The 26,680-nt window shown below is 34.0% G+C and overlaps 2 protein-coding genes across 2 annotated transcripts; one reads left to right on the top strand and one right to left on the bottom strand.

Moving 5' to 3' along the window:
• The first annotated feature begins 12,835 nt into the window (after positions 1–12,835).
• Positions 12,836–22,407, top strand: LOC123892812 (ethanolamine-phosphate cytidylyltransferase-like). The gene is made up of 9 exons (XM_045942684.1): positions 12,836–13,330; positions 13,707–13,942; positions 14,611–14,798; positions 15,883–15,954; positions 17,236–17,303; positions 18,887–19,007; positions 19,493–19,558; positions 19,690–19,812; positions 21,878–22,407. The coding sequence occupies exons 1-9, from the start codon at positions 13,011–13,013 to the stop codon at positions 21,947–21,949; spliced, it is 1,266 nt and encodes a 421-aa protein (XP_045798640.1). The 5' UTR covers positions 12,836–13,010; the 3' UTR covers positions 21,950–22,407.
• Positions 22,408–23,522: 1,115 nt separating this feature from the next.
• Positions 23,523–26,472, bottom strand: LOC123892813 (probable serine/threonine-protein kinase PBL8). The gene is made up of 6 exons (XM_045942685.1): positions 26,255–26,472; positions 25,783–26,159; positions 25,566–25,701; positions 24,761–24,897; positions 24,548–24,671; positions 23,523–24,210 (listed from the first exon to the last, which is right to left on the bottom strand). The coding sequence occupies exons 1-6, from the start codon at positions 26,304–26,306 to the stop codon at positions 23,717–23,719; spliced, it is 1,320 nt and encodes a 439-aa protein (XP_045798641.1). The 5' UTR covers positions 26,307–26,472; the 3' UTR covers positions 23,523–23,716.
• Positions 26,473–26,680: the final 208 nt, after the last annotated feature.

Here is a 26,680-nt window from a genome sequence, read left to right on the forward strand (position 1 = left end):
TTCTGAGTAGTTTGGAATATCTGAATATTGATCCTCTGATACCTGAAATCTGGACAAACCTTCCACAAGCTCTGACACTTGGTCAGGCTCTTTGTCATCAAATTTGACATGCATAGTTTCTTCCACAGTGTGTGTTTCAGAAATATACAGTCTGTATGCTTTTGAGCGTTCAGAATATCCTATAAAGATACCATTATAACCTCTAGCATCAAATTTCTTTAGATGGACTTTGTTGTTTAAGATATAACATGTACATCCAAACTGATGAAAATAAGAAATGTCAGGCTTTCTTCCTTTGAACAATTCATAAGCAGTTTTGTTCAATTTAGATCTGATATAGATTCTATTTTGAACATAACATGCTGTGTTTACAGCTTCTGCCCATAAAAATTTTGCTACATTAGTTTCATGCATCATGGTTCTGGCCATTTCTTGCAGAGTTCTATTCTTCCTTTCTACAACCCCATTTTGTTGAGGAGTTCTAGGAGAAGAGAATTCATGCAAGATGCCATATTTTTCACAAAAGTTTTCAAAAGGTTCATTTTCAAATTCTCCACCATGATCACTTCTAACTTTTAAAATAGTGTAGCCTTTTTCATTTTGAATTTGTTTGCAGAAGATGCTAAACTCATCATAAGCTTCATCTTTTGTTCTTAAGAATTTTACCCAAGTCCATCTACTGTAATCATCAACAATTACTAATCCATACTTCTTTCCATTGATAGAGGCAGTGTGAACTGGCCCAAAAAGATCAATGTGAAGAAGTTCCAATGGTCTTGAGGTAGAAACAATGTTTTTAGGTTTAAAAGATGATTTTGTAATTTTTCCTTTTTGACAAGAACCACAAAGTGTGTTTGAGTGATATTTGATTTTTGGTAATCCTCTGACAAGGTCAAGCTTACTAAGCTTAGAGATTAACCTCCAGTTAGCATGGCCTAACCTCTTATGCCAGATCCATTTTTCCTCACTCAAGGTCAAAAGACACATCACTTTTTGTTCATTCAAATCAGAAAGATTAATTTTATAAACATTGTTCTTTCTCAGACCTTTGAATATAATGGAGTTATCAGATTGTTTAGATACAGTACATGATTCCTTATTAAAGACAACTACATAACCATTGTCGCAAAATTGACTTATGCTCAATAAGTTATGTTTGAGTCCATCTACTAACCAAACATCATTAATAGATAGGGAAGAATTACCTACTGTACCTGTACCTATTATCTTTCCTTTTTGATTACCTCCAAAGCCAACAGATCCTCCTTCTTTCATAGTCAGCTTAGAAAATAGTTGTTTGTCACCAGACATATGCCTTGAACATCCACTATCCAGATACCATGAATGATTCATGATACTTCTTTGAGTGGCAGGCTGTATGAGAAACAACTTTAATCATTGCGATAGAACTCTTCATCAAGGTTAATGATAAAGTCATCCCAGTATTCTTCCTCTTCATTTTTCAAGTTCTGATTGTTAACTTGAGAACTTGTCAGCCATTTGTCTAGGACATAAGCCCTTCTTCCTTTGCATAGGACTTGTTTCCATACTCTAGGTAGGACATATCCTTTCCTAGTTGGTAAATCTGAATGATACATTATTTCAGCTTTTGGTACCCATCTTCTGGGTCCACGCTTGTTAGTCCATAAATGCTTACTATGTTGTCTAGTGTTAGAGAAAGATCTTGGTTTGAAATAATAACCTTTTTGAAACCTTTTCTTTTGAAATCTGTTATTATTCCAGGATTTGGATTGTTTATGATTCCAGGGTTTGTATTTATCACCAATCCCATGTTCTGATTGATTATATCTACTGACTCTAGAATCATAAATAATCTGAGTCTTGTACTTCATCTGAGATTTAGAATTTTTTCTTTTAAAAACTTCTGATCTTTTAGATTGACTAGCTTCAGGTACTGAAGTTCCTTTGGATCCAGAATTTGAAGTCTCAGATGTTGAAGCTTTCAGAACTTCTGAACTGATGTTTTCAGGTTCTGAACAACTTCTATCTTCTGAACTTTTCTCTCCAGATCCTGAGGAACTGGGTTCCTCTGAGCTGTCAGCTTCTAAATCACTCAGATCATCATTGTCATTTTCAACAATACCAGGATTCTTTCCCTCTTCACTTGGTGGAACAACATAATAAACCCAAGATTTTCCAACCTTTTTGGCAAAGGTCTTCAGCTTTGAATATGTTCTACCATATTCATAGCCAAGTCCTTCTCCTCTATGTCTCAAAACATTATAAATTCTATTAGCAGCTTTGCTCTTCCCAAGGTTGAGATGCACAAACTGTTGAAGAGCTATTTCCTGCTCATCAATAGGTTTGTGACAAACAACACAACCCTTTTCAAAGTCATTTACTCTATTCAGAGTTTCTTGATATAGACCTTGAAAATGTTCTGCTTGTTCAGTCAGAGTGTTAAGCTTTTCTTGTAAAACTTTTTGTTTACTTAACACTCTGAGATGTTTCTCAATGACCTTGTTAAGTGCAGTTATAAGTTGAGATTTGGAGCAGTCAGAAAATACCTCATTAGTTACTTCTGAATCTGATTCTGATTCATCTTCTGAATCTGCATCTGAGTCAGTTGAAGCCATCAGGGCTAGATTTGCCTCTTCTTCTTCCTCAACTTCTTCCTCAGATGATAGCTCTTCAAAAGTAGCCATCAGACTCTTTTTCAATTTGCTCTTGAATTGTTGTTTCTTTGAGCTGTATCTTTTGCTTTTGTCTTTAGCAGACATTTCTGGACAATCAGCAATAAAGTGTCCTGGCTTCTTACAGTTGAAGCAGTTCTTCTGATCATCCTTTTTGCTGACAAAATTTCTGGAGCTGTTACCTCTGAAATTTCTTTTGTTAAATCTGTTCCATTGCTGAAACTTGGTGAATAAAGCAAACTCATCTTCACCCATTTCCTCCTCTTGACCATCTGCAGAAGATTCCTCTTCAATGTCAAGAAGCTGAGTCTTAAGAGCTTTAGAAGGAGTCCTAGTTGACTGTAAAGCCACAGACTTGGACTTCTTCTTAGCTTCTGAATCAGCATTCAGAACCATCTCATGGCTTCTGAGATTGCTTATCAGAGCCTCAAGACTCAGAGTCTTGAGATTTTGAGCTTCCTCTATTGCAGTGACCTTAGGTCTCCAAGCAATAGGAAGACTTCTCAGAATCTTCTGAACATGGTCATAGGTGGAATAACTTCTCTTAAGAGCTTTAAGACCAGATACAAGGATTTGAAACCTTGTAAACATAGTCTCAATGTTTTCATCTTGTTGCATAGTGAATAGTTCATATTGCCTTATCAAGAGACTAGCCTTAGCCTCTTGAACCTTTTCATTTCCATCATAGGTAGCACACATAGAGTCAAAGATAGATTTAGCAGTAGACTTGTTCTCTATTCTGACATAATCCTCATGTCTAATAGCACCAACAACAATGTCCTTTACTCTATGATGCTTAGTGTAGGTTTTTAAGTTAGCTGGTGTGAGTAACTTTCTATGCTCAATGGACAATCTTCCATGTTCATTTAAGTTTTCAAAAGTTACTCCCAGCTCAACCAAATCCCACAACTCATGATCGATAGCAGTAATATTGCTATACAGTCTTTCCTTCCACCACTCAAATAAAGATGCATCACCATTGAATATAGGGGCTTTTCTATTGCCACTATGTTCATGTGATTCATTACTTAAGTAGTCAAAACCAAAAGCATTTCTAGGACCACCACCAGCACCACTGGCCTCACCGGCTTCACCGGTAGTTCTAGTGCTACTATCGTCTCCTCCAGACATAGTGTTCTCACAAGATCTTTACTGTCTCACTGTTAAGTGAAAGTAACAGACCAGAGCTCTGATACCAATTGAAGGTGTGAAAACACAAGAAGGGGGGGTTGAATTGTGTTTTAGTCAAGTTTAAAACTTTTTCAAGTTCTTAACTTAACTACAACAGCAGCGGATAAATAACACAATAAAACAAGTTAAGAGAGAGAGAGAGAGAGATCACACAAGCAATTTATACTGGTTCCTCTCACAAAACGAGAGTAGTCCAGTTCCCTTGCACTTCCAAGGGATTTCACTATAATCACACAAGATTACACCTGCTCAAGCACACAAGCAAGAGACTTCACAACAATGCTCAAGCACACAAGCTTAAGACTTCACACTTAAGCACACAAGCTTAAGTTTCCTCAAGTAATAGTAAAGTATATGAAAGTATACAGATGCTCTTAGAAGAACCTAAAGAGAGCAAATACAAAGAGTACATAGTATTTGACTAAAGTGCAAAAACACTTGATAAAAGGTTCAGAGCTTGTATACACAAAATTCAGAGTTTGTTCAGCGCACGTTCAATCCTTAATAATTGTTATATATAATGCAACTGATCCTTCTAGTATATATACCACTAGAAAAGAGTCGTTGCAAAAAGGACCGTTGGAGTTGATAATCTTTTGTCTTCAAGCAGTCTGTCTTGATGCAGTTTGTTTGTATCTAAACTGAGTAAGAGTTTCAGATACTTTGACTACTGCAGAGTAGACTTTCCTTATTCAGCTAACAAGTCTGAAGACCCACGTTCTCAAGTGAGGACAGACAAAACGAGAGTAGCTGAACTGATCAGGCTTGAAAGGTCCTTTTCTTCATTGGTAGAAGAGTTGACTTGCAAAGGGAATCTTCACAGCTTTCAAAAAGATCTTCAGAGGTTGATGAAGCTTTAGTCACTAAAGAAGTTCTGAAGACTTCATCATCTGAAGGTTGTAACTTCTGAAGTCCAACATCTTCTGAGCGCTTGTGAACTTCTGAATTCACATCCTCTGAGCTTAATTTAACTCTAAGTCCTGCACACTTAAATTAAATTTTTAGTCCTTCCAATTGTTTATTAATACTTTGTTATCATCAAAACCTTTATAGATTTAGGGGCAAACATTTTTAAATCAATTTTGTTCCAACAACGTTAATCTATGCAATGATTTAAAGAGATTGAAAAAATAAATACGATATACTCTCTCTGTTTCAAATTACTTGTCGTTTTAGAATTTGTTTTTTAAGAAAGTGTATTTTTGCACTTAATTTCCTATTATACCCTTATTTTAATTCACCAATAAGCTTATTTTGTTTTTTTCCACGCACTTTATCTTTGCAATAAATTTAATATGTTATGTACCAATTTTTTTTAAAAACAAACATTTTTTTTTTTGAAAACTTAAAAAAACAAACTTTAATTTTCCAAATATATAAATCTTTTACGGTTTCAACTACTCCTAAATATTTGGAATTTACATGAGTGACTTAGATAGCTAACAATTTTTTTTTCTAAAACGACAAGTAATTTGAAACGGAGGGAGTATTTACACCGGAATAGCATGAATTATTTGATTTGATTTTTTTTGAAGCATTATTTGATTTCATTTAATAAATGTACAAGTGGAATTGTATATTTAAATTAGAGATATTAGTTTTTTTTTCTTTGTTGTTTTTGTTCTCTTATTATTTTTATTTAAACTAACATTGATATATATTTATTTTTTCGAGCCTATAACATTGATTTTTTTTTGTTTTTTACTAATAACATTGATATTTTAGAATCAATATATAACGTTTAGAAACAAGCATTCAATAATCAAATTAATTCTAATTATATTTACACATGGTTCAAAAAAAATTAATTGAAAATAAAAGTAGTCAAAATAATTTATGGTAAAAAATTAATTATGTTTGACTTAAATACACGTGGATGAATTTCATTGGTGCTACATCATCATAGGGCAACTACCCTCAATTTATGTGAGGGTAGAGAAGTAGTCACCTTGAATAATATGTTGGATTACGTTTCATAATTAATCTAATTAATAATAACATTTGTTATGTGAATATCTAAGCTGGTAGGAACATTGTATTTTATACGCAGGAGACCGGTGTTCGAACCTTGTTGTCCCACTTATCCCTCTTAAGCATGGAATTTTTTGCCACTAGGCTATTTTTTTTAACATTTATTAATTTAATAGTAAATGTTTCATCCACAAATTGTCAAATTTAATAGTAAAAATAACAATTATTAATTTAATAGTAAAAATAAATTTATGTATTATGAAATGAAGAGAAATAGTGTTCAAAATGATTTTAGGTGCCGTGATTCCTGTCCTAACGAAAACAAACAGAAATGAAGTTGCATCCACAAATTTTAAAATAATAAAGAATGTGTTTTGCACATGATCGATGACTTGTAAATGGAAGTTATTCTGCTGCGGGATCAACTCGTACAGTTTTTCAACAGTATCGGATATTAAATTCATGATCTCACACCCTTTCTTTCTTTTTCAATAAAACTCAGTCCAAATCCTAACACAATAAACAAGTATATATAAGCCTGGTAGCCTAAGGCATTTTGCAACCATATAAAAATATAGGCTGCACCGATTCTCCTTTTAAAATTCCACTATTTAATGAGTTCAACTTTTTGTTTTTTTAATGGAAACCAGGTTATTGCATTTCATGCATAATAGTTTTAATATAAGATGAACAATAATAAAAAGAGACAATGATTAGCATATAAATAAGCAGTAGTTTGAGCTAATTCATTGACTATTCAATTAACTTGTTTGCAAACATAACGAGATCTTACGGTTGTTAAAAGAATTCAATAACCTCTTACATTTATCTATAACAACTCGAAACTCTATGTCTGATTTATTGGATTTTGATTTATCCCGATGGTTTATCCGTATTAAGTTTCTGTTTCTCCTTAATACGGACAAACCTTTTTTTGCCTCTACCTTTGCCATGACCAACAATGAAGCTTTGAAGCAAATAAGACAAATCCCCCGGCATTATGACTATAATTCCGAGCCATGCACTTGAAAATTTGACACCGTAATAAGGACCAAGCAAAGTGACAATGAGCAAAAAGGTAGTGAGTTGAACAAAACGGACATGGGGTTTCCGCTCCAATACTAAAAAGTTTCCTTTTTGTGAGATTTCTCCGAGTAGTAATCGATGATGAAGCAATTGCCAAGAAAAAATAATCACCATAGAAGGAGCATAACTTTTCCAAATGCAAACCAACTTACTAACATTTGTCGGTTCCAACAAAGAAGGAGCATATAACTCCATATTATTTCTATTCTTTCCTGCAATGCCTTGGACAACCTGTAGACAATCTGATTCTATTTGGAATCATTGCACACCATTTGAGTGTTTCCTTCATCGCTATGGCTTCTGCTTCGTGTACTTCTAGTTGTCCTTCAAATGTCTGTACCAATGCTTTCAAGAAACCTCAATCCACGTCTCTTATACACGAACCAATGTTGTACTGGTTCGAATTAACATAACAAGCGGCATCAATATTATACACTTTAAGGTACCTGAAAGTGGCTTACACCATTTGTACTCAATTCATTGTTGGTCCTTGGATATATTGTCGTGCACTCGATCCTTTCACTCTCAAATTACAACTACATATATGTGATTTTAAAATTGATCATGACAAACAGGATATGAGAAAATAGCCGGTGGGGTTCAAATTTCAAAATCTTCATTTCTCAAAACTTTAAAGTATATGTGAGTTTAATCACTAAACTACTAGATATAAAAAAAATGGTGCGAGTTGCATGATACAACATAGATGCTTCTTCACACTAACTGTCACCATAATTTAGCTAGACCTCTGCGCCACCAAAAACAACCTTGTCTTATCACACCATAATTTAGCTTCTCCTAAGTTACCTAACCCTCCCCCAAAAAGTTCCATTTGAACCAACGTTCATCTAAAGAAACAAACTCCTACAATTTTTTGAAAGAGATACTATGCTCTATTTGATAAAAAAAGCGGATAGCTGATAAGTTAGTTTATAGCGAATAAGCTAGCTGATTGAATTTGTAGTATTTGATAAAATTAGCGGTTGAACTAGCTTATAAATATGAAATCTAATTTATATAAGAAAGTTGATTGTTCTGGAAAACTCTCAGTTGTCATGTGTCCAAAGTAAGGGTAATTGGTGTTCAAAAATTTGGTAACTAAATTGAAAGTATACACCATTTAGGAAACCAACCAAGCCACATGAGCCAATTGAGAACTTTGTGAGTGGAAAAGTGATTTTTCAAACCACCATTTGGTAAAGTAACCAAGCCATATGATCCGATTATTTCATTGCGACTAGAAAAGTGATTTTTCTAACCAAGCCATATAAGGCAACAAGAGAAAAAGCGAGAAAATAAAGGAAAATGAAAAAACAACTTTTGTGTCATTTTCAACAAGTCAAATTTTGAATTCATAACATTTTCCCTTCACTAAATTGAATTTCATTATATACTCACATATCAAATTTCATTCACTTCTCCTCTTTCGTTTCTCTCTCAGATTAAGGACTAACAAATTAAATTAATGAAAATATGTATTTTATTATTTATTTTGAGGAAATGTTATTTTTATTTATTTTGCCAAAAAAATACATTACAATGTTTTTTTATTATTGGAAACTGTCATTCCAGAAGGAATGAATGGGTGAAGGAAAATTTGTGGCTAAGCAACTACAAGTTAACTTGAAAAGATATCTGTAGCAAGGTTTTGGTAGCTAATCTGATATTTTCTTGTAGTGTGAACAAACCATAGGAAGGTGATGGCTAGGGGTGCCGATATAATTGCGATGACTAACTCCCTCTTAATGTCTAGATATTCTTAACTTATCCAAAAACAACATCTATTTATATTTATATTTAAAATTTTAAAATTAAACAGCTTTTAAGGATATTCCTAACAATTTAGTAACCAAATAGATCAATATATTTCTCGATAACATTTCTTTAATGAAATCAAGTGGTTAAACAATAATTTAGTTTTTTTTGTCAAGAATAATTTATTTTAAAGAAAGTAAAAATTACTTCAAAATACATGTTTGAGAATACAATGACAGATTTGAAAACAGATTTATTTTTGCACAAATTTAATTTCGACAGTTTTGATCACTTTAGATTTTATATATTTTTTTAAAATCACAATTTGACAATTACTAAAATATATGTTTGTTCCACGAGAGGAGCGATCACTCCTCTCTCGAACCTGAATGGCGGGTGTTTCAAACTCTTATAACATTTAGCTCAGTCTAGTTAATCTACCCAACCCCTCAAAATGAAATAAAATTTATTTTAAAATCACATCATGTGATAACAATTTTGAAAATCAATTTTTCTCATGGAATTTTAGGTCTGAATTGATTGGTTGCAAATTTTTCCAATATTGGATTCAACCCAAGGGGGAACATCAATGCCATATCTTTCCTTTCTCCCTATCCCTTCCCCAGATATTATGTCTAGAGTGGTGGAGCATCCCTAATACAAAGTAGCATCATCTATAGTAGTGAATAATTAAGAGAGTTTCTCGATAGATTGATGAGATACATGTTTTGTCTTTGCTTTTAAAGCTAAGTTGCTTGCAGCATGTTTTTTGGCCTTAGCTATGAGCCACTTTCACTTTTCTACTAACTCTTTCGTCTTTTACCTGTCAAATGCATATAATTATTTATGACTTCTTCATATAATGTTTTGTTTCCTTGCCTCTTGTTTCTTGGATTTCCTCTTTAATGTGCCTTTTTCTTTTAAGATGTATTAGATTAGATAAGTGTGGGTTTGCTATATCAAAAATAATAATTGTGTGTTTGATTATGTAGTGATGAAAATTAGTGTTAAATAATTCATCGTCAGTTGGTTCAATGGTGATTGACGTTGAACTTATAGAGAATATCACGGTTTGATTATCCACAACTGCTATCAAGAGAAGGTTAGAACCACCTGATGTCAAAACAGACCTCCAAACCAGATTAAATGGCTCAGTGCGCCGGATACTGGTGGTGAAAAAACATTAGTTAGATGCAAAATAATTTCATAGAAAAATATTCAAATACCTCAAAATAATTTCCTCATACAAAAGTAAATCAACACATGCAACAGATAAAAAAGCAATGATCGATCAGTAGGGACTAGATTAGCTGCTTTGCCCTCCCTTTCTTCCTCATCCTCCTCCATAAGAGTCTATTCCTCACATGTATTTGGCTATCTCCTTCAAACTTTAAGATCACATAACGAAATACCACCTCATATAACTAAGCGCAGTGACCATGTGTATAACAGACGATCGCCTTGTTGGTCAACCGGTTGTCGTGTCATTTAAGGATGAGTATAGATTGTTCGTGTGGTCCAAGAATGGGGAGATGCAACAGACAAGACACATCATCTAGTGTCACTGTCATCTCCCCAATCGGTAGATGAAAGTTGTTGGTCTCCTCGCGTGCCACCTCTCTACAAAACCATATAGTAGGGCAAGATAGAGAAATCTATAAATGGTGGTGTATAGGTCTTCCAGTCTTGTACATCTTATGACATCTTCAAAGAAAATGGCCATATGCAATACTCAACTTGTTAATTTCTTGTTGTTACTCACACATATAAGTGGGAGACGACTCTGGGTAAAAAAAAAAGGAGAATAAAATAAATCTCAATCAAATAATTTAGAATCAAATAATAAACAAAAATTATATTGTAAAAAAGTAATATTACATGTACAAAATCATAATTTTGTGAACATCCAGGGTTCAAACGTGCTATTATGAAAGTTAAGAGGACAAAATCGCAAGTTTGTGAAAGTTAAAGGCCTAAAATGCAATTTAGCCAATAGTTTTATATAGGGGCGTGACAGGTTTGAACGTTGGGAAATGCATGTGCATTTATCCACATTCGGCTTCTAGGATGCAAAACATGTTCGCATTCTAGAGTTTAAGCAGGACATTTCTAGAATTTCGCAGGACACGTGAAAAGGGGACGCGAAGAGGAAACACTTTCTTTTTTTTTTGGGGATATGGCCGTTAAACTTTAGTCTATATGATTTATTTAACTTTTATTTTTTCTAATAATTCTATGAGGATTTTATGCATTTTGAGAATTAATCTAATTTAGTTTTTATGAATTGAAATAATAATAATAATAATTTTTTTTTTGACAAATAAAAAATGAACATTAATTTATAGTGTTCATCAATATATATTTTTTGTTTTGTTTAGTCACAATTTTTCTTTTGAAATGATTTATGTAACATATGTTTTACTTTAATCCTTTTTTTTTTCATTGAAATTTTAGGTAATCATATTTAAGCCAATGTGGGATATTAAATGTGGACACCTTTTTTAGTCACAAGTTTACTATTGACTTATCACACTGCGTAACACTAACCTCTTTGCTAGATTCAATCTATTATGCTGGTTAACTCCTTGTGTATGTTGTTGATTTTGTCTATGGATAGCACAAGTGGTATCAAAGTCATGCATGCTATGAGCATTTGCATAAACGTAAATATCAGTGATCAAAGCACAATAAATATTTTTTTCAAAAAAAAAAAGCACAATAAATATTAGCTAGAGCATTTGCATATTGATTACTTTCTCAATAAGGATGATGCACCACCACTTTTCAATCAAGCTCAATAAGACAGTGAGTCTTCCCAATCCTTTGATTGGTAATGGCGATGCATATATAATAATATGAGACTCGGGTAATTGCTCGAATTTAATTTTGTATAATTAACCTTACGTCGCCTAAGAATAAATTAATCGAATCAAATAATATATAAGAGAGAGTCTTAGTATATCCAATACATTACGAATATAAACCTAACTCAATTGACAAATACCAATATTATTAGACTAGACATTTTCACCGGACTCAAACTTAAGACCCAACATGTAAGTTTCTAGTCGTAATTGTCACTTCATCTACGAAAAAAATAAATAATAATAGTATAAATTTTTCAAAGGAAAAATACATAGTAGTAGAATGGGCCGACATATGAGAGAGACTGGATACAAACAATGGCCTGTGTGGTGTGTATGTCTCTACAATGATGGTTTCTCTCCCGACCCCCTCATTTCTTTTCTACCCCCTGAATTTCCGTTTTTGCCCTTGGGGTACTTCGGTTTATACGAACCGAATTTTTTTGTCATGCTAAAAAATTTTGGTTTATATAAACCGAAATATTGTGTTCCAAAATTTTTTCCAGCTTTCCTGCATAAATTCTGCATGAGACCCTCAACTTCCACAATTTATTTGAAATACTAAATGATGTCCGATTTGAGTAAATGACCACTCGTTGGAAAGCTTAGGGTGTCAAGAATACAAATATAATTTTTTTTTTGAGGGTTAACTATCCAATTGGTTCAGTTTGACGAAATAATGGGTACTGGTACAGAAACAGAGCATACACTTTTCTCAAACTTGTAGGTAGATTTTCTCATACTATACTTAATGAAGTTTAACAATTCCGGTGTCAATATTGTAGTAAATTTTGTCTTCTTTATACTGGATAAAAAATTATTAGCATACGACTTATATTCAAAGAGCTATGATAAATTTACCACAGGTATCTCTACAACATTTTCAGAAACTTTTCTCAAACTTGTAGGTAGATTTTCTCATACTATACTTAATGAAATTTAATAATTCTGGTGTCAATCTTGTAGTAAAGTTTGTCTTCTTTACACTGGATTAAAAATCATTAGCATACGACCTATATTCAGAGAGATATGATAAATTTACCACAGGTAGCTCTACACGAATTTTCACATAAATTTTCCTTCTTTTTGGGGGTATATGTTATTTCGGTTTATATAAACCGAACTTTTTTTCCATGTTTAAAAACTTCGGTTTATATAAACCGAAGTTTGTTGGCAAAAAAATTTCATACCGCAAGGGGCAAAATGAGATTTTTGGGGGGTAGAAAAGAAATGAGGGGGTTCGGGAGAGAAAACTTCCTCTACAATGATGTCGGTTTCTATCTATCTCACTTTTGTGGCCCAGTTCTATATTTTTTGATGTAACAAACAATAATAACCTGAAAAAGAAAAATTCTTGTACTATTATTCATCCAATCCAAAAGCGAATATTTTGCTTTTACAATTCGCTACACGTTTATTCTTATTCCTGCGAATGAGGAAAAACCAGAAGAAAATTCTGTGAGTGAAAAAAGAGGAGGAAGAAGAAGAAATGGGTAGTAACAGTGTTGAATTGTTATCGGAAAAACATGCGGCGGTGAAGTGGGTTGTCGGAGTTATGATCGTTGGTGTATCACTATTGGGTCTATATTCATCTTCTGGTGGTCCATTTGGTTTATGGAGTAACAATAGAAGACGTAACAAAAAACCGATTCGTGTTTATATGGATGGTTGTTTTGATATGATGCATTATGGTCATTGTAATGCTTTGCGTCAGGCTCGTGCTCTTGGTGATCAATTAATTGTTGGTGTTGTTAGTGATGATGAAATTATTGCTAATAAGGGTCCTCCTGTTACCCCTTTACATGAAAGGTCTAATTTTTCAATTTCCATTTTTTTATGTTTTATGTTTTTCATTTCTCTTGCCCCCTTTTCCCCTTTATTTCAATTTAATTATTAATTATTTTTTATTGATTTGTATAGTTTTGATGTGGTTTTCATCTTTTGAATTGATTGTACTAACATGGTATATATGTGTTTTTTTTTTTTTTTTTATAATATATAAAATATGGTATTTGTTTAAATGAATTTATGATTGATTTAATTCATATACAATGTCGGCGGAAAATATGATTGATTGTGATTTGTTGAGTAAAATGTTTTATACTGACAGCGTATCGAAGTTAAACTCACTTCAGATTTGGCATTTGTGATTTTTATGTGGTTATGATTGTTTGTATCATGATAGGTTGATTATGGTGAATGCTGTGAAGTGGGTTGATGAGGTTATTCCTGAAGCTCCATATGCCATAACTGAGGAATTCATGAAGAAGCTTTTTGATGAGTACAATATAGATTACATTATTCATGGAGATGATCCTTGTGTTCTTCCTGATGGAACTGATGCGTATGCTCATGCCAAAAAGGCTGGCCGTTATAAACAGATTAAGCGCACTGAAGGAGTTTCCAGCACTGATATCGTTGGTTAGTAGTCTTACCATGTTATGCTGTGCTTACTTTCAAACTATGAAGCACGGACACCAAATGCAACACGGATATTGACATGTGTCAACACTGATAACAATTTAAGAAAATGACACGATTCAATTTACGTGTCATGTCATTGTCGACACCAACGCGTGTCCTACACCAGGACATGCCTAATCTGAGGAGTGTTCGCGCTTTATAGTTTCCAAATGAAGTAACATTTCTTCATTTGGTAGTAGTGCTATTCGGCATGTTATTTCTCTGTTGTATGGCATTTTCATAAATTATTGCATAGAGGCACTATCATTTTCTGTTGAGCGGTAAAAAACTAACGCCGCAATAAAATAAGTGTAGTAGAGATAAGAATGTTGTGTTGGATGTGTGGTAAGACTTGGACAAGATTAGAAATGACAACATTAACAGAGTTGAGGTAGCACCTATCGTAGAAAAGATGGTGAAAAAACCAATGCACCCTGCTGGTCGTTGCAAGGGAGTTGTAATCGTACTATTTTAGATAAGCATATAGGACAGGAAGAATTGCTACACGTTATTTTTTATATTCTATGCTGCATCTTGTGTTTTATTTTTAGGAGGATGATATGGTTGATTAATCCAGAATACATATAAAATGTATAACTAATGTTATAGAACATTTTCATGCGCAGGTCGAATGCTTCTCTGCGTAAGAGAAAGGACTATTACTGACAGTCATAATCATTCTTCTTTACAAAGACAGTTCAGCAATGGCCGTGGTCAGAAGTTTGATGATAGTGTTGGTGTTGTTTCTAGTGGAACTCGTGTATCTCATTTTCTGCCTACATCTCGTAGAATTGTTCAGTTCTCAAACGGGAGGGTATGTTTATGTAAATTCTTCATTCTGATTTCCAACTGAGTGTAAGCTTGTTATCAACTTCCTTATCAGTGTTGTCAATTGCCGCTTGCGGGAAATAGTTGTTTGTTCAAATTCCGCTATGCAACAGTGCTATAGCTATAGCCAATATTTCATATTATATTGTACTAAATAGTGTATCACAGAACAATAGCGATTTGTTCGAATTTCGATATGCAATAGCCTTGTAGCGCCGCTATTTTAACAACACTGTTTCTTACCTAAATTATGTTTGCTTTGCATCCTTTAATCATTGTGATGTTTGAATTGTCTATGTTTCACCTCGTGATATTGGTCAACTGGATTGAGTATTTCGGCATTTACTGTTGACTTGCTTATGTCCTTGTCAATCGGATCACTCACCAAGATTTAATCTGGCTTGTTTTATGAACTTGTTATTATAGGGACTAGGGTCTTAGAAAAGCAATCATCGTGTTGCTGGAAAATCAACTGATTAGGGAGCCAAAGGCCTTGGGAATATAAAAAATTTAGCCATGTTTCTAGGGCTGGGTGTTGGGCATTAAGTTGGTAGCAAATGATAATAGGTTGGTAGTAAAGGGAATGATTGATGATTCAAGGTTTAACCAATGGCCAAGTATACCTATGTCGGGTGGAGTTTGTTTTGAAAGGATGCAATAAAGTATAGTTAACTATAGAGTATGACATCAAGTTGTAAAAAATTGGAAAACAGTAGAATCGGTGCATACATACAAGTTCAAACCTAGTGATGAATGTAGCATACTCAACCCTCTGGGAATTTATTTCTTAGGTATATCTTTCGTTTGGGTTCATGGGTTGATCTGAACTCGTGATCACATTTTTTCTGGACATATCTTTCTGTATAACTTACTGATTTTGTCACCTCAACATTATTACACCTGTGATTGAGTTTTCACGGATAATTTATTTCTCCTCATTGCTTACACAAATATATTGATTTTTTGCTACTTATAGATGGTGCAATGTTTTTCTCCAAATTAGAATTATGTGAATTTCAGTAACTTCTTCGTATCACATATTAATTGATTCGTCATGTTTGCTGTTCCAGAGTCCAGGACCTGATGCGCGCATTGTATATATAGATGGAGCTTTTGATCTCTTTCATGCTGGACATGTGGAGGTATTGTTTGCATACCTTATTTCATAATTGCTTAATAATTCACCACATATCCTATAGCATTTTGGGTTTGGTTGATCTACCTAAAAATAGGCTTTTGGTTCAAAAGCAACCTCATTACACACATTGATTATAAGCTGTTTTGATGCAAAAGTGAGCTAATCCAAATTCCAAACATGTATCATGTTTGTCAAATGCTAGTTTTGTAGTAAGAATAGAATATAAGGTAACCGATCTCCCTGTCTTTTCGTGTTCTTATTCAATGGTTTGTTGCCATTTGCCAAACTGTTATCTCTGGCAATATAAAATAACATGTTTTGGTTATTAGATAGGAGTTTGTAAGGAGGGTAAACCACAGTGCAATTGTAGGTTGCTACAACATCACATGTTTTAGTTGACTATTTGAACATCTTAATCTTATCGCCTCATGACCGTACTTTGCTGGGAGCTTCAATCAGTGGTCTATCCTTTGATAGATGGCGTTCTTGATGATGTCTTTGGGGTTCCTTAGTCATCCCCGGAATCGTGTTACTGGTTATTTTATTTCAAACACGGTCATTCATTACTGAAGTTGCTTAAAGTGGTGATTTCAGGAAGGAATAGTGTCATGTGGGAAATAGGAAGGAGTCCATGGTTGTATGGTATATGGGATAGAGATGGAGAGGAATGGAAAGGATTACGATAGCAACACCTCTCTCTAACAAGATCCAGATATTGCTGGTTATATATAACCTTTATGTCTGTTGCATAGAGCCCACTAGTTTCGAATTATTGTATGAAAAAATAACTTTTATTAAAAAAAGTCTTTTTTAAAGCCTTCTATTTTTCCTTATCATACCAGAATACTCCCTCCGGTCTCAAATATAAGCAACAAAAAAAATATATTCTGTAATCTAAAATATAAGCAAAATTTAAAAGGCTTTAATTAGTTAAGATTTTACTTTTCAGTAACTCTTTTAATATCATGAAACAAATTCCCATGCGCTAAAATTTAATATCATACAATTACTTTTGTTATTATTTTGAGAAAATTTAATGAGATTAACTACATTAATATCATACAATTACTTTTGTTATTATTTTGAGAAAAATCAATGAGATTAACCACATTTCCTAAAGGGGTGTGAGGTAGTTTTTATTTTTGTTTGCTTATATACGAGACGAGACTGTACTAGAATGTTGTAATATTTTTTTGTCTCTATGCTGCTGCTACCATCGCATTTGTTTAAATGGATGTGTAGCTGGATATTGTGCCTTTTATTAACTGATCTTCATTTTATATAGATCTTGAGGCTTGCTAGGGATCGTGGAGATTTTCTTCTTGTTGGAATACACACAGATCAGACAGTCAGGTTACAAACCTTTTACATCTTTCTTTTTCCTACCTTTTATGTTGAAAATAATTTGTACTTGGTATCAGTGTTACCAAAAGTTCATGGAAGCAAGCCAAAAATCTGCAATGAAATTATGGTTGGATGGTGTTGTGCAAATGTCAGATACAGCTGGCTATGTATAAAGAAATAGAATATATTACAGACACCGATACGAAAGTAACATAATTGAACCATTTTTTTAACATATCAAACTTCTAATAATCACAAACTCTAATGTAAAATCAGAAAGACGGAAAAATATAACTTTATATCGTAATTATGGAAGCTTGAGCTATATCACTCGTAATCATGTAAACTAGGGGAGAATAATACTCAGCTGAATAGCAATTCACAGGTGCTGAACATGCTGAAGAAAAGCATCTGAATAGTTTGTAAGCTTGTGTTGAAATACAGAACTCAGGAGTAATAGACGGCAAATTTCTGTTTCTATATCTTGCACAGCATTTAGTTAGGTATCTATCATCGGTCGACCCTTGTAATACAAGCATTACAACATCAATAAGTTTGTGCTAGTGGGTAATACGAAAACAAAGTCATCGCTCTTTATGCTACACCAAAAAAGTGCTTGTGCTGTTGCAGTGAAAAAACAGAAGCATGTGTTTCTGTTATGGGCCATGGTTTACAAAGAAGGGTGGGTCTGGGATGCAAGTAAAAGAAAAAACACTACAGAGATAGCCCCGATCTGTCCTTATTTGGTTAACAGGAAAAACAGAAAGGGAGGGTGGATAGATGGGGACAAAAAGGGACAACTGAGTGTGCATCGCAAACAGACAGAATTTTTTAAGAACCGGTTATGGAGGCATTGATTTTTATAGAAACTTGGGTATTATTGGGTGCCCAAGTCCCACATCGAGTATTATGAGATGCTCGGTGGAGTATTTAAGTGGCTTAGTGCTTCCCCTTTGATAGCTAGTTATTAAGGAGGGTTCCCCAAGCTCTTATAGACTTATCAATTTTCGTAACCTTCAATCGAGGAGTATCTCATGTTAGAGTTGCTTCAGCCTCTTAAACCTCTGAAGGGTACTCCCAACAAGCTGGATATGAGGGCAGATGACAGATTTCTCACATTCATATCTGTGTTGTTAACTAGCAGCAGCTATAGCGCTATTGCATAGAGGAATATGAAAAAACCAATGAACCTAGAAAGTGGATTTTTGTTTATAAAGTGTCACGGAGGGAGTATTGTTCTACACACTATTTAGTACAAAATATTGTAAAATAGCAGCGCTTAAGCATTCTTGTGTAGCGCCATAGTGGAATTTGAACAAACTGCTATTTTTTGCAATCTGCAATTGACAACACTGATTCATATGCAATATTGGCCCGGTGACTGCTTGTTAATTACATTCTCTTTAATTTGCTTATTGCATTTATATGGTATTTGGGTGATGCTCCACGGTTACCGAGCTTGTGTCACTGCTAAAGCAAAACTTTGCTTTACATTATTTATTGAAAGTTACGCAATGTATTTAGCATAACTTGAGCATCTATGGTTTGAGCGCCATGGTGACATGACAATGTTTGAATTTTTTTGGCTGCAGTGCAACTAGGGGATTGCATCGTCCCATCATGAGTCTTCATGAAAGAAGTCTTAGTGTCTTAGCATGTCGCTATGTGGATGAGGTTATAATTGGTGCACCATGGGAAGTTTCCAAGGATATGGTTAGTCTAATATTTTCTTGCTGATTTTATTTTTCTTTGTATATGACGATTCCTTTCTATTGCTATAAACATTCTTGAACTATTGACTTTATACATAATGGATATATTACTAATTAAAACAAATTTTATTTTGAAGTTCTAAATTTGTAAACTACATAATAATTAACACATGAAATATCTCTTTTATGTTGATCCTATTTTTTACCGTAAAAAAAAAAAAGTTGATCCTATTTTATAATGCTATAATCCAAATATTGGTTTCACTTAAACCAAAATCCAAATATTGCTAAAATTAGTTTCTTTTGTTAGTTATGAATGAAGCAATGTACCTGACCTGAATAATGGGTTAAACAGATTTGGTGGTAATTTATTGGTTGATTCATTCGGAACATGCTCCACTCAAACAAACTGTTTTGTGTTCTGCTATTAACTAATTGAGTCGTCGATTGTTGTGATGTGACACAGTTTAAATTCTTTGAATGCAGATCACAACATTTAACATCTCATTAGTTGTCCATGGAACCACTGCAGAAAATACTGATTTTCAGAAGGTAATTTGTATACTTTTCTTCTCCAATGACATATTTATGATTAATACTTCTATTATAAGAGGGTATTAAATTGCTTCTACACTTGAAGCTTTCCCTCCTTATTAGTTTTATTGACATTGATTTTCATGCAGGAACAATCAAATCCATATGCTGTTCCTATTAGCCTGGGCATATTCCAAATTTTAGATAGTCCCTTAGATATAACAACTACTACAATAATTAGGAGGATTGTATCAAATCATGAGGCATACCAGGTATGTTCAGATCTTGTCATTTTTGTTTTGTTAGTTCATACTGTTGGAGTCTCGTTCTCGGGATTATCATTTTCTCATCGTCACTTTTAGACTGTTAGCATTTTTTTTTATCAAAACTATTAGTTAGTTATTCTAATTATATTAAAAATAAGATCTTTGTGTGCCGAGCCAAGACACGTCTTAACGCAAAGCTATATATCGTTTTGTTGTCAAAGAGTATGCTTCTCTTCTTGAATTTTTTATAAGTACCTTGTTTGAGACTTGGCATCAAGATGTTGAAGTGGCACTTACTGAGGAGATAGTGAGAAAAGCGATCAAGGAGTATTGAAAGGAGTGAAGGAAGACTAAAGCAGTAGATCTATGTAGTAGAAATCATAAAATATGACTTCGATCTCAATGGTTTTAGTGAAAATTTAGCGTTTGATAGAGCTCAATAGCATCAAAATCTATGTACCTAAACCCATCTAGTGGGATAAGGTTTGACTATTCTTCATTTTGGGATGATGCATGCTCTGCAAAATTGTGCTAATACAGTTTAGTTAGTTATGGTTGGCCGACTTGCTTCAACTTGATAATGGGGCAGTTGGCTGATTTGCTTGGAGTTGATAACGGAGCAGCCGTAGGCAAATTTGTCGAGATGCCTACCATGGCAGCGCCATAGGCCGCAATGGCTTGTTTATATGGCGGATTTTTGGCCATCCGCCATAAACACTGGATGGCCAAAAATATATTATATTTGGAATTGACTCATCTAAAGTGAGTAGTTTAGTAAAATGAGAAAATTAATGGTTAATATCCCCATCACATCCATAATTAGTTATGCATGTACATATAATGTCAATTATTAATTTACTTATGAGTAATTGATATCACGCACTTTCCGCTTTAGATGAAATGAATCAATTATTTTTAGTTTTGCATTGTCAATTGTCCTTCCATCATCCGTGTTCATGTATGTTTCCGGTTTTGTATAAGTTGCGTCTTTCGGAAGATTTTGAAAGTGCTTTGTAGTTAGTATATCACTTTCAACTATGAAATCTTGTACTGAATGGAAGATAGTAAGATAGTATATCACTTTCACAACTATTGTTTGCCCTTGTAGAGTATGGTTTTCTTCTTCTTTGGGAATGTTTTGTCCTCACTTTCCTTGGCACACATTATGTTCTTCTTTTACCCCTTTCATTGTATTTTTCTTGCGAAGTTTTGTAGATGGTCTTTTAAAAAAAAAATCGGTTTTAATTTCTAATTATAAAACTACTAGTTTGTTTTTATTTTACTTTTTGTTTTAAAAGTAAATCTAATAGATATAAGCCACTAGGTTTGGTCTAGTGGTGAGGGGTTTGGGTAGTATGCTAGAGGTCTGGGTTCGATCCCCAACTCATTGTAAACAAAAAAAATAAAATCTAATAGATATGCACTCTGACATCCAATCACAACTCTTCAATTTGCCACATCACATTTGACACTTTTTTAATAAAAGTGGTTTTTCTATTGCCGAATTGTGATTGATTGTCGGTGTAAAATTCTACACACACTGTGCAGGTCCTATTTACTCTTTAAATATTAGTATTAACACAGAAACATAATGAAAAAAATGTGTCCTTTTGAAATTAAAAATTACAAAATGGATATTGAATTTTTTTTTTCTTCGTGTTTTAACCCTCTAGTTCTCGAGGGAAGGGTCCCAGTATTCCATAATTCGGCTGCGAGGTAAGTAAAGTCTGGCCAAGAATTGTTTCCACCAGGAATCGAACTTGGGTTCTCCCGAACGACTCGTCCTAGAGGGAGCTCATTAACCACTTGAGCCCAATGTCTGAGTTGGATATCGAAATCTTTTTTCTCCAACCAAAAAGACCTTTTTGCAAGATCTTCTGCAAGATTTTAGGCTCATTACTTCCCATTAGGTTGCACCTCCTTTGCACCATGTGCATGAAGCTTGGAAATACATGTCTAGAATTTCTCGTTTTCATCATGAACACATGTGTGTCTGCAAGTTTGTCTCTTTTGTTATTCTCTCTCTCACACTTTGTTTCTTACTTTTTATTTACTCTTTGTTTGCATGCAGAAACGCAATGAGAAGAAGGGTGAAAGTGAGAAAAAATACTATGAGAGCAAGACTCACGTGTCTGGAGACTGATTTATGTCTGTCATTTGGAGACATAAACATTGGGGGGTCATCACCAAGATTTCATACAAACTCCATATTTATCTATCTTATCTATCTCTTTTTTGTTGTTTTTTAATTTTTGTTTGTGGAGTAAATGACAGTTTTGTTCAGCTATGAGCACGAGTTAGGCCTCGTGGTTCGCGTCTCTGATTTATTATTTATTAAATTGATAATTTACTTATATTTGAGCATATGAATATGTAAGTGTTTGTTAGCTGAAAATTGTTGTTAGCTAAGTCATTTTTAATTAGTTTTAGGAATGGTTGATCATGTTGGTGAATGAGAATGATCAGCTTATGCTTCAAGATGAACATAAATGTCACCATCCATATTATTATTATTAGTACTATTTTTCTCTCTTTACAATAACATCGTACAGTGTATTATTGCTTTTTTGGAAATGTCAGATTGTTATTTTTTATGACAAATTATACGGTAGATAAACTTTTTTGTTATTTGTTTCACTTGTTTCACAGGGATGTTAGTTAGCGTGTGAAAAACAAAACATAGTAAAATTTTAGATTCCAATCTAAATTTAATTGGTGTGAACCAAAACAAACATGCAAACCTAATAATAACCTGATAAATTTTACAGGTTTGGATAACCGTTTTATGATATACAAAATCAATCTCAAGATTTAAACCATTCCTTTTATTTTCACACTTTATAAGTAGTACTATTATCTTAAAAATATGTATTATTTATATGTTTGTAAATTAGTTTTAGTCAAATGATTGAGTTTAAAAGGTTAACGAGCTTCACAAAGGACGTACTGTTTAGAATAGGTCAAATTTGATTTTTTGGTAGGGCAATTATTGCTCATTTTACTTATATCTTTTAAACCCTGACTAAATTCTAAATTATTAGCACCTTTTTTCTTTTTTTTTTTTTGACACAAAGCACCTTTTTTCTGTAAGAGTCGCAAAGTTGATACAAAATAAAAAATTAACTCTTGCTAATGTCTAAATTCAGTATATTAAACCGAACAAAATCAAAACATTCTTCAACCGGAGTTTCACTAAAAAAAATCCACAAAATTCAAACCAATTTAACTACTATTTTGTATCGGTTTGAATTATTGTCAACCGTTTACATCCCTAGAGATGAGTGGATAAATTTTAGTCAGTGAAAATGACTAATTTATTTTCACATCCTTGTAATGTTTAATATCAAGATAATGTAATTGACTCACGAGGGACTATATAAATTTTTTCACACATTGAATCATATATTTTTATACTATTGATGCATATGAATTAAATCCTTTAAATATTTTGGTAGATAATGTGTAAATTATAATAATTTTCCTTGCCTTCCAAGTTTGAAAATCCAACAGGCTACTTGAAAAAAGCAGCAGAGTTCAGTCAATCTACCTGGAATGGATATAAGAATGTTAAAACATGATAAGACTGTCTTACAATCAGTCTACCTAACAATAAAAAAAACCAGTAGACTTGCAGGCTCAGGGAACCTCTTATGCACCTGTTGTGAGGAACCAGTTATATTAGTTCTGATGCAACCATGATTATAACTACACAGAAATTTTGGCAAGCAATAATTCCCATCAAAATTAACAGAATACCAAACATTGAAACAAAAATCATCAACCAGGCCTTCTTGTCACCATAATATATCATTTACAAAGCAACAACGACAAGGGTGAACCAACATTTTTAACAGCAAATACTATTTCTTGACAAGTAGAACACCAGATAGAGATTTATAGTATGAAATTATCATCTGACACGCAATGCTGCAGGAGCACCTCTTGGGCAATTTGGGTTTGGAGACCGACATGTAGCACCTGGACCAACGTTGTTTGAAAACTTGTGACGCATCCGGTAGTCGGATATTTTATTCATAGCAAAAGGACCGCCACTCCCACTATTTGATCCTGATAATGAGACTTCATCTGCACCAACACTAGAGCTTTGTAAGGGTTCCAGTGTCTCAACTACATCACTCATCAGTGGCCTCGCTTTCGGATTTTGACTTAAACAGTAGTAAGCCAGGCTGCATGCTTTCTGTGCTGCCCTAACTGAATATTGATTCTCCAGTCTAGGATCGATTATTTGTAGGAGCTTTCTTTTGTCGTTGAGCTTTGGACGTGCCCAATCTACCAAGCTTTGTTCTTTCCCAGGTCTGGTCTTGTCAACAGACTTCCGTCCTGTTAAAAGCTCCAAAAGAACAACCCCAAAGCTATATACATCACTCCTAGCTGTTAGGTGGCCTGAAAATTTTCACATATGCCAAGTTTAGATGTGCATCCAATCATGTTCAAACATATGCAATATAGACAAGGGCACATGCACCAAAAAGGCCAGAAGTGTGTTATCTGACATGCTCAATGGGTGAATGTAAGCAAAACATAACCATTTTAAACTGTGAGCTATGTAAAGAGATTAAAAGATTGATAAAAACATTTAGTCGCATAATGTGGTCTATGTACTGTCCATCTCAAATCACAACACAAGATGAATAAGACCAACTTTATGGTATCCAAGCTTACAGGCAAATTTTCCCCATTTAGTTACAAATTGAGCATGTTTGGAAGACTGAGATCATACCTGTCATTACATATTCAGGGGCAGCATAACCATATGTACCCATAACGCGGGTGGATACATGGGTTTCATCACCTTGAGGCCCTGCTTTAGCTAAACCAAAATCAGAAAGCTTGGCTGTATAGTCCTGTAGCATCAAAGGCAGCACAAAGTGAATAAAAAAAATAACAGATACTTTACTTCACGCCAGTAAACTCCAATATACCAGAAACTTACAGAGTCCAATAATATATTAGACGTCTTGAAGTCGCGATATATTACTGGCCTTTCTGCATTGTGGAGAAAGGCAAGTCCTTTGGCAGCACCAAGAGCAATCATCATTCTTGTACCCCATGATAAAGGAACAGTTGCCTCTGGAAATCACGGGAAAGTTCATGTCAATAGAGTTGAAATTTGTAAAATCACAGCAAGAAAATAGAAAAACTTAGTTTCATAACTAGTACAACAGTAATCCTCTCTAGAATCAGAAGAAATCACATCAATTTCAACACTTGCATTAGAAACTTCATAAGCATTGTCATGCATAATCAATTTATAGCATGTTTGACCGACACATAACAAGTACAACCAAAAGTCCACTTAGGAGAATTTCTTCCTAATTCCATCTCATAAAACATTACCTTGAAATTTATCATGAGCTTATAACACTCATGAAACAACACCATTTACAATACATTTCAATTTGTTTGGTCATTCATTCATACATTACTCTCTTCAAAAGTCAAACACCTAAGAATCAGTATTGTCAATCGCACATTACAAAAAATAGTTGTTTGTTCAAACCCCACTACACTGCAGTGCTATAGCCATTATTTGACAACACAAAATCCTAAATTGCATATCACAAAACACAATAGTGGTTTCTAAAAATTCCAACGTTATAGCATTGCTTTGCAGCCGTGCTATTTGACATCACTACTAAGAAATCCTACTCACTCAGATCCAAGACCAATTCATTCAAATCCTAACAAAACCTAAGAAATTATTACTATCAAACAAAACAAAAGAAAATCAAGCATACTTCGGAATAGATGATTTTCGAGACTTCCTCGAAACATGAATTCATAGACAAGCAGCCTATGATCATCTTCACAGCAGTAACCAATCAACTTCACAAGATTAGGATGCCTAAGCTGTCCAAGAAAATTCACCTCCGCCTACACCAAACAAATTCAACAAAATCAACAAAATGCACAAAATCACAACCAAAAAATCCAAAAACAACCACAAAAACGCACAAGCCACTCTCGATGTCCTTGAAGCCCTTCTTTATTCAAAACTTTAACAGCAACAGGAAGCGATTTAAGTCCAACCCTAACATTTTCATCAATGTAGCCTTTATAAACAGTACCAAACCCTCCTTCACCCAAAATATAATCGGTACGAAAACTCTTCGTTATAGTTTCGAGTTCATAAAGCGTGAAAGCTATAACATGAGTATAAAGAAGAGTATTGTTATTATTAGCGTTGTTCCAGCGAGGTGTTGAACAAGAATCGCTCAGATCCGAAGCGGAATCGGTTAGATGATGTCGGAGACTAGAGTTTTTTCTCTCAGTAGTACCGCCGGTGACGGAGGTTTGGTTTCTAGCTCCGGCAGCAGGATGTAACTGCTGAACTGCAATTGAAAACAATGTGAGTTAGTTAGTGAAATTGAAATTGATGATGGTGGAGGAGGAGAAGAAGAGAGAGTAGATCTGAAAGATGATGGACCTTGAGCATTGGTGACTACGGCGGATTCTTCTCTGGTACCGCAGTTGCCCATTCATTCAGAGTGTGGTGGTGGAGGAGGAGGAGGAAATGACGGCGGCGGAAGAGGAGGAGGAGAAATTGATGTGGAGGGGATGTTGTTGGTATCCACGAGGATCACAAATATTCATTCTTCTCCTTCAATCTTTTCAGCTTTTCTGTGCTTTCTTTTTCTGTAATTCTTTTTAGCTTACTCACTCACCTTTATATATCATTTATTTTTTACTATTCTTTTTCTTTTTTTGACTATTTTTTTACTATTATTTATTTATTTCCAAAGAAAAATTATGAATACATTATGTTTGACGATTGTTTATACTAATTTTGTTGGAAATTTTTAGTGAATCTTTATCTTTAGTGAATCTGTATTTAATTTGTAACTAATCATTG

Source organism: Trifolium pratense, linkage group LG6 (genome assembly GCF_020283565.1).
Source record: "Trifolium pratense cultivar HEN17-A07 linkage group LG6, ARS_RC_1.1, whole genome shotgun sequence".
In the NCBI taxonomy this organism is placed as follows: Eukaryota; Viridiplantae; Streptophyta; class Magnoliopsida; order Fabales; family Fabaceae; genus Trifolium; species Trifolium pratense.